Here is a 13676-nt window from a genome sequence, read left to right as displayed (position 1 = left end):
ATTTTAGGATCTGCCTTGGATCAGAAGGGCTGCCAACCTTACTGCCATTGGAGAGGGCAAAATCCAGTCAGCTGAGGACCCCTTCAGACACAACCTGGAACCTCAGCAGGCTCTGGTGGTGAGTTCTGGACCCAATGCTTGTGCATCACAGGGGTGGGGGGATGCACAGTCTGCGCCTGGGAGCAGCTGCCCACAGGAGGCACACAAGCCACACCAGAAGCCCGCTGAGCGGCTAGAACGGATTTTATTGAAGGGTGAGGCTCCGGCATCTGCTGGCAGCTACAACCTGGGGACGGAGGAGAGGGGCTGAGGGCGGGTGAGAGGGTGCCCCATGCCCCCTACCCACCTGACACTCCCTGCCTTTCAATTATCCTTTAGGGACCCTCCAGCCCCCCAGCTCTAGTTTCAGGCCCTCTTCTGAGCATGGCCAAGGGGGTGTGACACGGACACTGGCCATACTTTGGGAGGGGCCCGGGCCTCAGTGGGCACCTTGGGGCGGGAGACGGCTCCCTCCCTTGTGCTGAAGCTAGGTGGACTCACTGGATCTCTCGGAACGCCCGCTTCTCCACCAGCTTCACCTTGTACTTTCGCTTGAACCTGGAGAGGGACAGTGGAGCAATCAGTGCCCGGGGCCAATTCGAGACACCCCCACAGCAGCCCTAGGCGCCCCTCCCCCCACAGCAGCCCCAAGCGCCCCTCACTTGGCTCTCTCTCGAGGCTCGATCATATTTCTCCTCTGGAAGCTCTTGAACCGGTCTCGAAGGATGTTGCCCTCGGGCTATGGAACAGAGACGGAGGTCTCAGCAGGGCCTGAGACCTCTCCTCGGGGTCCAGGCAGGGCTCAGCCCCAGGCAGTCTCCCCAGGGCAGCCTGGTGGGTGCCAGGGATTCAGCCTGGCCCTCAGCTGCTGAGGGTCAGCGTGGGACGGCAGCCATTAACCCACGTCCCAAGTCTGAACTGGGCTTGGAGGAGTCACGGGAAGGGGGCTGGTGAGGACAGAGAAAAGGGGACAGCAGGGGCAAAAGCCAGGTCAGAGGGAGAAGGTGCAGTCACTCATGAGCACAGCTGGCCAGAGCCCTATGGCCGGGCCAGGCCAGGCATGTGGCTGGGCTTCCTCAGGGGAACTGGGGAGCCACAGCAGGTTCTGAGCAGGGGAGGGACAGGGTTGGTTCTGAGCTTCAGGAAGGGCCCTCTGCTCCTAAAGCTGACGGGGATGGCAACAGGGACCAGCAGGGAGGAAACGCCTTCTTAGGGTCCCAGACTGGAACCCTAGCCTGGCCCTCACCCTGGGATCCCACCCCAGTACCCCGTGCCCTCAGCCCCCCAGGCATCAGCCCCACTGGCCCAGCCCGGGGGCAGCCATGGTGTCGCCCACAGCCCCTAGTGGGGCACGGGGAGCAAGGATGGTGTCATCACTGGGCACGGGGGCCCATGGTGGTACGGAGCTCACACCTTCAAGGTCCTGAGCGAGTCGGTCAGCTCCGAGCTGAGCTGCACGTCAATGTCGGGTGCCTGGTACCTGCAGAACGGGGCGGGGGTTCAGAAATACCACCCTCGAGGGTCCATGACACCCAGTCCGAAGCCCCATCCTGGAGAAGAAGGGGCCTCAGAACGTGGGGTTTTTTCAGGGAAGAGGTGGTCTCCCAGCCGGGGCAGTTCCTGAACACAGGCAGGAAGAGGACCCCCCCCAGCCTCTCCCGTTTTCCCCGGCGTGGTTCTCACTTGAGACGCCCCAGCCTTCGGGGCTTGTCAGCCTCAGCCTCCCGCCGTGCCTGCCGCTGCCTCCTCCGCCTCGCCAGCTCCGCCAGCCTCAGGGCCACCTGAGCCTTGATCCCGCGCAGCCGGAACAGCTCCTGGTGCCGCAGCCGGGCGGCCCGCAACACCGCCTGCTGTGCCCGCTGTGGAGTCGGGCAGGGTCAGAGCCCAGGTGAGTGCTGCCCGCCCACGGAGGCCTCCCCTCTACACAGGGAACCCTCCCCCACAAACCTGCCTCCCCAGGAGGCCCTTCCCCACCCCGTCCCCGTCACATCAGCGGCCTTCCCAGCAGCTGTTTGCTGAAACCCCCTTCGTCATCCGTCTCCTCCGGTGTTCAGTGCAGAAACCTCCCCCCACCCTGCTCCTCAAACACAAGTGCCAGGGACCCCTGTCCCACCCCCGCCCAGAGCCCTGCCTGGAGGAGGCTGGAAAATGGGTCTCAGCTGTGAGGATCCCAAACAGCTCAAACCACGGGCCACACTTGGGCTTGGGCCGGCAGGCTGCTGCAGCACCCAGGACAGTCCTTGGGTGGGAGGGAGGAAGGGGCGAGGAATCAGAGGCCGGCCCCACCGGCCCAGGTGCTCACCAGCCTGCGTGCGGCCTTCTCCCGCCGCCGCTGCTGCTCCGTCTTCTTCTCAGTGGCAGCCAGGCGGGCGGGCGTGGGACACACATCAGCATCCCCAGCCTCCGGCTCCTTGCCCTGGCCCTGGCCCTGGCCCGGCTCCCCCTCACCATCCGACTCCTCCAGCAGCCCCTCACACAGCTCTTGGAATGTGGACTCCTGGGAGGCGGGAAGAAGGGAGCAGTGTCAGGGGCAGGTGGGAGGCCCAGGGAGGGAGCAGGCAGGTGCGGGGCTCACCTGGGTGGCAGCCTGCTCCGCGGCGGGCAGGGCCAGCTGCCGCTCCAGCTTCTCCGCCTCCTTCTGCCGCTGCAACTCCACCTCGTGGGCCGCTGAGAGCAGGGTCTGCGAGGGACGGGAGGCAGGAAGTGAGGACCAGTCCCTGGACCTCTCCTGGGACTCTTGAGACTAGACCCTCTTACCTCCCATCTGTCCCTCACCCACTGACCACAGATGCTGCCCTGGCTAGGCTCCCCCAGGGGTCTACCAGCACACCCACCCTGCAGAGCCGGATGGCACCTCAAACCCTCGCCCTCACACCTGCTCTGCGCATCTGTGAAGAAGGTCTGGCCTGTATGTTCATAGTTTCTTTTTTTGTTGTTTTTTGAGTCAGTCTCAAACCATCACCCAGGCTGGAGTGCAGTGGCGCGATCTCAGCTCACCGCAACCTCCACCTCCCGGGTTCAAGCGATTCTCCCGCCTCAGCCTCCTGAGTAGCTGGGACTACAGGCGCCTGCCACCACACCCACCAAATTCTTTTTTGTATTTTTAGTAGAGATGGAGTTTTTCACCATGTTGGTCAGGCTGGTCTCAAACTCCTGACCTCAAATGATCCGCCCACCTCAGCTTCCCAAAGTGCTGGGATTCCAGGCGTGAGCCACCGTGCCCAGCCAAGAGAGGGGTTTTTGTCCCCTCTGTCCACAGCACTGTGCCAACACACGCCTGCTAAATGCACAGCGGCTGAGCCAGGCTTCCCCATCGCTGAGCCGGCCTCGACCTTGAATAACCGTCACCTGGTTGCCAGTTGGCCACCCTGTCACCACAGCCTTTTGCATTTCTGTCACACAGACCTCCTGGAGGGCGCCACGGCCTCACTCACCTCCGTGCCTTTGCACATACTGTTCCCACCACCTGGAAAACCCACTGCCCTCCTCCCACTGCAAACCGCTCCTCAGCCACTGCCTCAGCTCAGGCGTCCCCTCCTCCAGGGAGCTCTTCCTGACCCCTCAGGCTGGGCCAGGTGCCCCTTCTGAGCTCACAGCCACTCTGGTGATCACTGTGTGGGAACAGGTCTGTCTCCTGCACTGGACGGTGAGCCCCTTGAGGATAGGCCCAGACTGTCTTGGTCCCTCTGAAGTTCCCAGCACGACCCAGCACAGAGAGGGAGCTGGCGAAGGCGTGGCCGAGAGGCCGGGTAGCATGTACCTGGTGGTCTTCAAAGGACGGGTTGTAGGACGCTCCGGCAGGCACCACCTCCACAGCAGGGACCCGGGACGGCTTGGTGTGCAGGCGCGGTGGCCGCTGCGAAGACAAGGCCGGCAGGGTGGGGCCACACGAGCTCAGAAGGTCCCCAGGCTCTAAGCACTTGGGCTGTAACACCCAGGCTGCAGCAGCTCAAGACAGAAGGAGACTGCAAATCCAAACTCAAACCCAAGACCCTGCCACCATTCACCCGCTCCTCCTCCTCAGACTCCTCCCCACTCACCCACTCCTCCTCAGACTCCTCCCTCACTCACCCACTCCTCCTCCTCTGACTCCTCCCCACTCACCCACTCCTCCTCAGACTCCTCCCTCACTCACCCGCTCCTCCTCCTCAGACTCCTCCCTCACTCACCCGCTCCTCCTCCTCAGACTCCTCCCTCACTCACCCGCTCCTCCTCCTCAGACTCCTCCCTCACTCACCCGCTCCTCCTCCTCAGACTCCTCCCTCACTCACCCGCTCCTCCTCCTCAGACTCCTCCCTCACTCACCCGCTCCTCCTCCTCAGACTCCTCCCTCACTCACCCACTCCTCCTCGGACTCCTCCCCCACTCACCCACTCCTCCTCCTCAGACTCCTCCCTCACTCACCCGCTCCTCCTCAGATTCCTCCCTCACTCACCCGCTCCTCCTCAGACTCCTCCCTCACTCACCCGCTCCTCCTCAGACTCCTCCCTCACTCACCCGCTCCTCCTCAGACTCCTCCCTCACTCACCCACTCCTCCTCGGACTCCTCCCCCACTCACCCGCTCCTCCTCCTCAGACTCCTCCCTCACTCACCCGCTCCTCCTCGGACTCCTCCCCCACTCACCCGCTCCTCCTCCTCAGACTCCTCCCTCACTCACCCGCTCCTCCTCGGACTCCTCCCCCACTCACCCGTTCCTCCTCCTCAGACTCCTCCCCCACTCACCCATTCCTTCTCCTCAGACTCCTCCCTCACTCACCCGCTCCTCCTCGGACTCCTCCCCCACTCACCCGTTCCTCCTCCTCAGACTCCTCCCTCACTCACCCACTCCTTCTCCTCAGACTCCTCCCCACTTACCCGCTCCTCCTCCTCACAGACTCCTCCCCCACTCACCCGCTCCTCCTCCTCACAGACGTCACCCCCGCTCGCCCGCTCCTCCTTCTCAGGCACTACCTCTTTAAACTCTCCCAACAGGCCCATGATCTAAGTACTATTTATTTCGTTTTATCTTTTTTACTTTTTGTTTCTTTTGAGACGAAGCCTCAATCTTGTTGCCCAGGCTGGAGTGCAATTGTGCGATCTTGGCTCACTGCAACTTCCACCTCCCAGATTCAAGTCATTCTCCTGCCTCAGCCTCCCTAGTGGCTGGGATTGCAGGCACCACATCCAGCTATTTTTTTGCATTTTTAGTAGAGACAGGGTTTCACCATGTTGGCCAGGCTGGTCTCAAACTCCTGACCGCAGGTCATCCACCTGCCTCGGCCTCCCAAAGTGCTGGTATTACAGGCGTGAGCCACCGCACCCAGCCCTCGTCTGCATTTTAAGAGGAAGATACAGGGCACAGAGAAGTTAGACCACCTTCCCAGAATCAGCCGGCACTGGAGCTGGGACAGGAATCCCAGCCATCTGGCTCCAGTACGGGCTTCCCAGCCACTGGGATGGAAGGGTTCCGAGACTGAGACTCCACTGTCGGAACCCAGAGCAGCCCCTGGCCCTCCTCGCCCTCCCGTCCCCAAGGACGCCCTTCCCACACGTCTCACCTTCACTCCCTTCTTCTTGGTCTGCTCCAGGAAAAACTCATCCTGGCCAACCAGCGGCCTGTCCAAGGGGTCTGTGGACACAGCAAGGGAAGCTGGGGGGCATTCCCAGCATGGAAGAGGCCCCAAAGGGCTCCCCACAATGCCTCCCCATTTCAAAAAGGTGACACTGAAGTTCTGGGGAGGGAAGGACTGATTTTCAGACCCCAAGGAGCCTTGACCACCAGGACAAATCTGTGTCTGGATGTGTTCAGAAAGTGGAGAAGGCCGAGGCTGAAGGCAGGGGCCTCACGGCTCAGGGAAGGAAAAGATGAGTGAAAAACGGCCGCCCCCTCAGAATGTTCAACTCTGCTGGGAGGTCACCAAAACACCCACAGAGCACCCCCCTGCACACTGTACTCTGGTGCAGTGCACAACACACACAACTGCACATGGCAGTCCTGTCAGCAGGATCACTCACTGTCTGGGGCCCAGAGGTCGTAGAAGGGCCGCTCCACAGTATCCTGGGGACTGGGCTTGGCCTTGACTGCGGGAGGGTTGAGGAGTCGGGCCTGGGCCCTGCGCACCTCCCGAGGCAGCTCGCCCTGCTTGGCCAGCTTCTCCCATAGCTGCTCCTTCCGCCTGAGCTTCTTGGCATTGGGGACCTGGTGGGCAAGGACGCTGGTCGGAGAGAGGTGACACAAGTACAGGGGGTGAGGTGGTGGCCTGAGCAGCAGCCAAGCATCTACCCTGGCGGGCTTCCTCCACCATTCAGGCAGCTCCCCCTCCCAACACGCCCTCTCCAAAAGGCGGCGCTCTGCCTCCTCTTCAGAGAACCCCTCTCCCCATGTCTGTCTCCAGCCTAGGCCCCCACTCTGCGCCCCAGACTCAATGAAGCAATGCCCTGTACAGGACACCTCCCACCAACATGTCAAAACCAACCTCAGCATCACCCGAAATCCCTCCTCCTCCACATCCCCATCTCAGGGCAAGCCCAGCTGTCTGCCCTCTCACCCCTCACACTCCAGGTCCCACCTGATGCGCCTGCCTCCTGAACATGCCTCCCGTCTGGCCCCTCCTCACCTGCCTCAACCCAGCGCCAGGGCACCTGGACTCAGTCCCTCCGATCTGCACTCCCAAACCCAAACCTGACCCTGCCCTCCCTCCACATGACCCTCACCTACCGCCCTCAGAGTCTGGTGGGAAAGAAGTGCTGGCACACTCACTTTTTGGGGGCAGGGACTTTGGATGTGTTCTCGAGGATGAGATCAACCCGAAGGGGTTTCCTGAGAAGCAGCGACTTCTTCTGGACTTTGGTTCTCTTCTTAGTCAGCCCTGAGAGTGGGAAAGAGAAGGAGTCAAGGCCTCGGGCCTACCCACTGCCAAAGACCGCCCACCCCATTCAGCTCCAGGGGAGCCATCAGAAAGAACTGCATCCCATGTCACCCCAGGGTCCTAACCAGAAGCAGAGGACCCCCAAGGTGAGGCCCAAGGTGCTCAAGCCTTGACCCTCCACAACCAAGTGTTGGGCCACCGGGAGGCAGGCCCTATGCCGGGGACACGAGTGGTCACGCCCACAGCCAAATACGAGGGTCTCCCAGACAAAGAGGGAAGAGGACCAGGCATGATGGCTCAAGCCTGTAATCCCAGCACTCTGGGAGGCTGAGGTGGCAGGAACACCTGAACTCAGGAGTTTGAGATCAGCCTCAGCAACATAGTGAGAGATCTCATCTCAAAAAAAAAAAAGGAGGCCGGGTGCGGTGGCTCAAGCCTGTAATCCCAGCACTTTGGGAGGCCAAGGCGGGTGGATCACGAGGTCAACAGATTGAGACCATCCTGGTCAACATGGTGAAACCCCGTCTCTACTAAAAATACAAAAAATTAGCTGGGCATGGTGGTGCGCGCCTGTAGTCCCAGCTACTCAGGAGGCTGAGGCAGGAGAATTGCCTGAACCCAGGAAACGGAGGTTGCGGTGAGCCGAGATTGTGCCATTGCACTCCAGCCTGGGTAACAAGAGCAGAACTCTGTCTCGAAAAAAAAAAAAAAGGAAAGAAAGCAAGTGATCAGTTGACACTGAAGCCCAGGGAGGGCCACAGAACTGGACTTGGGAGCCAGGATGGCCACTCCTCAGCATCCCTATGGTTACTTCAAAACCCTAACAGTTAAAAGCAGTAACTTGGCTGGACGTGGTGGCTCATGCCTGTAATCCCAGCATTCTGGGAGGCCAGAGCGGGCAGATCACGAGGTAGGATATCGTGACCAGCCTGGCCAACATGGTGAAATCCCATCTCTACTAAAAATTAAAAAATTAGCTGGCCATGGTGGCTCCCTTTAGTCCCAGCCACTCGGGAAGCAGAGGCAGGAGCATTGTTGAACCTGGGAGGTGGAGAGGCTTAGCTCCTTTCTACCCCTCAAAATGAGGATGTCAACACCCCCTCACTGGGCTGTCGTGAAGATGTAACCATTTCAGGCCCACAAAGCCCAGGGGATGACCGACTGTTCACAATCGCTATAATCTTTGTCCACGTTTCCTCACTCCAGTGGAACCCGTAAACTGCCTCTCTTCTGCTCCCTAAAGAGGCTGCCCACTCGCCAAAGCGTGCCCACAACCACTTCCTCATCTGTCGCTGACTTAGCCTTTCTACTCACACCAGATCTTCACTTCTATGAAGCCTGACTGCTCTAATGACCCCCACTTCTTTTTTTTCTTTGAGATGGAATTTCGTTCTTGTTGCCCAGGCTGGAGTGCAATGGGGTAATCTCAGTTCACTGAAACCTCCGCCTCCCAGGCTCAAGCGATTTTCCAGCCTCAGCCTCCTGAGCAGCTGGCACTGCGGGCATGCCCCACCTCGCCTGGCTAATTTTGTATTTTTAGTAGAGACGGTATTTCTCTATGTTGGCCAGGCTGGTCTCAAACTCATCTCAGGTAATCCGCCCCCCACAAAATGCTGGGATTCCAGCCATGAGGCACCACACCCAGCCTGAGACACAGTCTTCTCTGTTGCCCAGGCTGGAGTGCAGTGGTGTGATCTTGACTCACTGCAACCTCCGTCTCCTGGGTTAGGGCGCTTCTCAGTAGCTGGGACTACATGCGTGCACCACAACATCTGGCATTCTTGGTAGAAATGGCGCCATGTCAGCCAGGCTGGTCTCCAACTCCTGACCTCAAGTCATCAGCCCACCTCGGCCTCCCAAAGTGCTGGGGTTACAGGTGTAGGCCACTGTGCCTGCACGCTAAAAACCAATTTTTACCCACATACCGGAAGTCTCCTATACCTCAAAGCAGCTCCTTCCCTTCTATCTGCTCACTGAAACAGGTCCTCTCGTTTTCATTAAAATAGACCCTTTGATCTCACAGTAGCTCACGGAGACATACCCTGCAGTGGAAGCAGCTCCCTCTCTTGCTTATTAAAACCATCAGCCGGCAGGGCGCGGTGGCTCAAGCCTGTAATCCCAGCACTTTGGGAGGCCAAGGCGGGTGGATCACGAGGTCAAGAGATCGAGACCATCCTGGTCAATATGGTGAAACCCCATCTCCACTAATAATACAAAAAATTAGCTGGGCATGGTGGCACACGCCTGTAATCCCAGCTACTCAGGAGGCTGAGGCAGGAGAATTGCCTGAACCCAGGAGGCGGAGGTTGCGGTGAGCCGAGATTGCGCCATTGCACTTCAGCCTGGGTAACAAGTGCGAAACTCCATCTCAAAAAAAAAGAAAAGAAAGCCATCAGCCTTTCCATCAAAGCAGACCCCTCAGCCTGCTTCCAGGTCCTTCCTTAGAGCACATCTGCTGTTCTCAGTTTGTTTTTCTACATATTGAAATAAACATCATTACTCATCAGCGCAATCCCTGCCTCACTTCTCGCCTTGTTTCAGCAGATCCCCACCCTGCATTCTGGCAGCTTAAGGCAAACAGGTTAAGACTAGTTTCTTACTTGCTCACTAACGCAGGTCCTCTTGTTCCTATTAAAGCTCATCTTGGCCTAGGTCGGTAGCTCAAGCCTGTAATCCCAGCACTCTGGGAGGGAGAGGAGGGTGGATCACCTGAGGTCAGGAGTTTGAGACCAGCCTGGCTGACATGGTGAAATCCTGTCTCTACTAAAAGTACAAAAATTAGCTGGGTGTGGTGGTGCAACCTGTAGTCCCAGCTACTTGGAAGGCTGAGGCAGGAGAATCTCCTGTATCCAGGAGGCGGGGCTGCAGTGAGCTGAGATGGCGCCACTGCACTCCAGCCTGGGTGACACAGCAAAACTGTCTCAAAAAATAACAATAAAGAAATCAGTCTTGTTTAACAAGATGAGCTTCATTTTATTTTATTTTTTGAGGCGGAGTCCCATTCTGTCGCCCAGGCTGGCGTACAGTGGCGCAGATCTTGACTCACTGCAACTCCACCTCCCAGGTTCAAACAATTCTCCTGCCTTAGCTTCCTGAGTAGCTGGGACTACAGGCACAGGCCACTATGCCTGGCTCATGTTTTCGAGGTTCTGCCATATTGGCCAGGCTGGTCTTGAACTCCTGACCTCAAGTGATCTGCCCGTCTGAGCCTCCCAAAGTGTTGGTGTGACCCACTGCAGGACCAGTTTCTTTAAGCAGGTCCTTGACTTGCTTTTCTGCAAGCTAACCAGAGATCCTTTGTGTCTAACCGATTCATCAAGGCAGACTCCCAGCAGCTTACCTGTGCATGGAGATCACTGACACCTCAAAAGGAAAAACCTGCCTTCTCTACGTTAGTCTCCAGCTGGCCTTCTGCCCATTCGAGGTCCCTTTGTTTATATTAAGGTTGGCCCTAAGCTAAGTTTCAGCAGATACTTAGCTCCCAAGCCGCATCATTAACACAGGTCTCAGAGGCTGCATAAGCTGGCTAACAACACATAACGGCCACTCCCCACCACATAAGACTCTACTCACCTTTTTCCTTGGGGCCAGTATCCACAAAGAAGAGTTTTTCATTAGGGGCCTCTGACAACAAGCCACTGGGGGGGCAGAAATGCAGAACATCAGCCAGAGATGTTGGGGAGGGAAGAGATTTAACCTCGCAGGTCCAGCCTTCCTCTTCCGCTCAATGAAGCACCCTCTTCCCGCTATGGGGCTCTTCCAGGGTAAGGCCTAGCCTTGCAGTTTACAGAACTTAATATTTAGGAAGGACTGCCAGGCATGGTGGCTCACTCCTGTAATCCCAGCACTTTACGAGGCCGAGGCAGGTGGATCACCTGAGGTCAGGGGTTCGAGACCAGCCTTGCCAACATGGCGAAACTCTGTATCTATAAAAAATACAAAAATTAGCCAGACGTGGTGGTGCATGCCTGTAATCCCAGCTACTTGAAAGGCTGAGGCAGGAGAATCGCTTGAACCAAGGAGGCAGTTTGCAGTGTGCCAAGATCGTGCTTGGGCTAGAAAGTGATTCTGTCTAAAAAAAATAAAAAATAAAATAAAATAAAAAGTTAGCCGGGCGTGATGGTGGCTGCCTGTAATCCCAGCTACTTTGGAGGCTGAGGCAGGAGAATCGCTTAAGCCTGGGAGGCGGAGGTTGCGGTGAGCTGAGATCGCGCCATTGCACTCCTGCACTCCAGTCTGGGCGACAGAATAAGATTCTGTCGGGAAAAAAAAAAGCTAAGGTAGATGAATGGAATGTATTTATGCTAAAAAGTATTCGTTGTTTACCTAAAATCCAATGTAATTGAACGTCCAGTATATTTATCTGCTGAATATGGTGACTCTATCAAGCTCTCCAGCTTCCCCTCCTGAGTCCCCAGCCCATGCTCTCCACCTCCTGGGCAGTCCTCGGGACAGGCGCCCCCCGACCCCCGGCCAGTCCCGGCAAGCAAGCCCGGCCTCGCACCTGGGACCAGGGGCTGTCCCAGCTCCCGGAAGTCCCGCCCCCCGTACCCGCTCGTGCGCTCCTGTAGCCGCACGTCTTCCAGGAACTGGTCAACCTCCAGCCCCAGCGGCTCCTGAGCGAGTCGTCGCCAGCCCCGCTTCTTGTTTCTTGGGCCTCGCCGCCGCCGCCTCAGCGCTGGATCCACTGAAGTTGGCCGCAGCCCCAGGAAGCCAGAATCGGCATCGCTTTTCGAGCTGTGCTTCCTACTACCACCTTTGCCTCCCACCGCCATCTTGTCAAAGGAAGAATTCAGCCGCCGGCGTCCCAAAAAGCCCCTCTGCAGCGTGCGCGCGCAGATTTCCCACCCCCTTGCGTGACGTACTTCCTGTGGCAGCCATATTTGTAAAGTGACTGGAGGTGCCTGGAGGCTGCCATCTTGGTAAAGAATAAATGGCTCCTTCTTCCTCCATTCTTTACACCGGGATCAGAAGATTCCTAACGGCGGCGGGTAGTAAGAGAGAGACTAGAAGGTTGCAGGTTCTTGGCTCTCGCCCTAAGCGAGCACCTTACCCGGCTACCCGGGGCCTTTGCTCAAACTGATTTTTTTCTTTAATAGACAGGGTCTCACTCTTTTTTTTTTTTTTGACAGAGTACTCTTTCCCAGGCTGGAGTGCAGTGGCGCGATCTCGGCTCACTACAGTCTCTGCCTCCCGGGTTCAAGCGATTCTCCTGCCTCAGCCTCCAGAGTAGCTGGGATTACAGGAGCCCTCCACCTTGTTCGGCTAATTTTTTTTTTTTTTTTTAGTAGAGATGGGGTTTCACCATGTTGATCAGGCTGGTCTCGAACTCCTGACCTCAGGTGACCCACCTGCCTCGGCCTCCCAAAATTCTGGGATTATAAGCGTGAGCCACCGCGCCAGACCGACAGGGTCTCACTCTGTTGCCCCCAGGCTGGAGTGCAGTGGCAGGATCATAGCTCACTTCAGCCTTCAATTCCTAAACTCAGGGATCCTCCTACCTCAGCCTCCCGAATAGCTGTGACCACAGACTCTCGCAGCCACACCTGAGACGCGTGCAACCACACCTAATTTTACATTTTTATTTATTTTTAGAGATGGAGCCTCCCTGTGTTGCCCAGGCTGGTCTTGAACACCTGATCTTCTCCTTCCTATGCCTCCCAAAGTGCTGGGATTACAGGCGCACACCACCACTCCCGGTCCAAACTCATTTTTTAACTTTTTTTCTTTTTTTGAGATGGAGTCTCGCTCTGTAACCAGGCTGGAGTGCAGTGGTGCAATCTCAGCTCACTGCAACCTCCGCCTCCCGGGCTCAAGTGATTCTCTTACCTCAGCCTCCCAAGTAGCTGGGACAACAGGCTCAGGCCACCACACCCAGCTAATTTTTTTGTATTTTTAGTAGAGATGAGGTTTCACCGTGTTGGTCAGGATGGTCTCAATATCTGGACCTCGTGGTCTGCCTGCCTCAGCCTCCCAAAGTGCTGGGATTATAGGCATGAGCCACCGCGCCCGGCCGATTTTTTCTTTTTTTTTTTTTTGAGACAGAGTTTCACTGTTGTTACCCAGACTGGAGTGCAATGGCAACACCTCGGCTCACCACAACCTCCGCCTCCTGGGTTCAAACAATTCTCCTGCCTCAGCCTCCCGAGTAGCTGGGACTAGAGGTGCGCACCACCATGCCCAGCTAATTTTTGTATTTTTAGTAGAGACGGGGTTTCACCATGTTGACCAGGATGGTCTCGATCTCTTGACCTCGTGATCCACCCACCTCGGCCTCCCAAAGTGCTGGGATTATAGGCGTGAGCCACTGCACCCGGCCGATTTTTTCTTTTTTTAAGAGACAAGGGTCTCGCTATGTTGTCCAGGCTGGTCTTGAACCCCTGGGCTCAAGTGATTCTCCCTCAGCCTCCCAAAGTGCTAGGATTACAGGCGTGGGCCACCGTGCTCGGCCCTGATTATTTTTTAATCTCGTTTTCTTGGAAAATCAGAACCGTCAGTGGCAGATTCTGCACAACACACGTTCCAGTCTCAGAAGTTTTTTCCTCTCAAGCGTTCCAATCCTAGGATCTTGGATATCAAATAACTTTCGGAATATCACAGTTGGAAGCACAGAACATTAAAGGAATGTGAGAAACATACTTTTAGGCCCCTGGAAGTGCAGACTCAGAATCATTCATCTTAAGCAGGCTACTTCTCTGTGCCTCAGTTTCCTCATCTGTAAAATAAGGATTATAACGGTACATCTGCCTCATAGATCATGCACAAGATTAAACATGTAAAGCACTTAA

At 56.9% G+C, this 13676-nt stretch overlaps 1 protein-coding gene and 1 non-coding gene across 2 annotated transcripts; both read right to left on the bottom strand.

The window, feature by feature from the left end:
* Window positions 1–225: 225 nt before the first annotated feature.
* Window positions 226–11673, bottom strand: NOP53 (NOP53 ribosome biogenesis factor). Its single transcript, XM_035284344.2, has 13 exons — window positions 11440–11673; window positions 10462–10526; window positions 6780–6888; window positions 6035–6234; window positions 5578–5648; window positions 3800–3895; window positions 2615–2719; window positions 2342–2536; window positions 1723–1898; window positions 1453–1519; window positions 702–778; window positions 541–597; window positions 226–286 (listed from the first exon to the last, which is right to left on the bottom strand). Exons 1-13 carry the CDS (start codon window positions 11661–11663, stop codon window positions 280–282), a joined length of 1449 nt encoding a protein of 482 aa, XP_035140235.2. The 5' UTR covers window positions 11664–11673; the 3' UTR covers window positions 226–279.
* On the bottom strand, window positions 1311–1422 carry LOC118150377 (small nucleolar RNA SNORD23). Its single transcript, XR_004738484.1, has one exon. It is a non-coding gene; the product is annotated as a small nucleolar RNA SNORD23 (small nucleolar RNA).
* Window positions 11674–13676: the final 2003 nt, after the last annotated feature.

This window comes from Callithrix jacchus, chromosome 22, assembly GCF_049354715.1.
Source record: "Callithrix jacchus isolate 240 chromosome 22, calJac240_pri, whole genome shotgun sequence".
Taxonomy (NCBI): Eukaryota; Metazoa; Chordata; class Mammalia; order Primates; family Cebidae; genus Callithrix; species Callithrix jacchus.
The sequence above is the reverse complement of the archived record's forward strand: the minus strand, read 5'-3'. Positions and strand labels throughout refer to the sequence as shown.

Coding starts and splice junctions, on each gene's coding strand:
- NOP53 (XM_035284344.2), bottom strand. CDS start 11,663: ATGGCGGTGGGAGGCAAAGGTGGTAGTAGGAAGCACAGCTCGAAAAGC. Junction 6,889..10,461: donor TACTGGCCCCAAGGAAAAAG/GTGAGTAGAGTC, acceptor TCCCACTCTCAG/GGCTGACTAAGAAGAGAACC. Junction 6,235..6,779: donor AAAGTCCCTGCCCCCAAAAA/GTGAGTGTGCCA, acceptor CTCTCCGACCAG/CGTCCTTGCCCACCAGGTCC.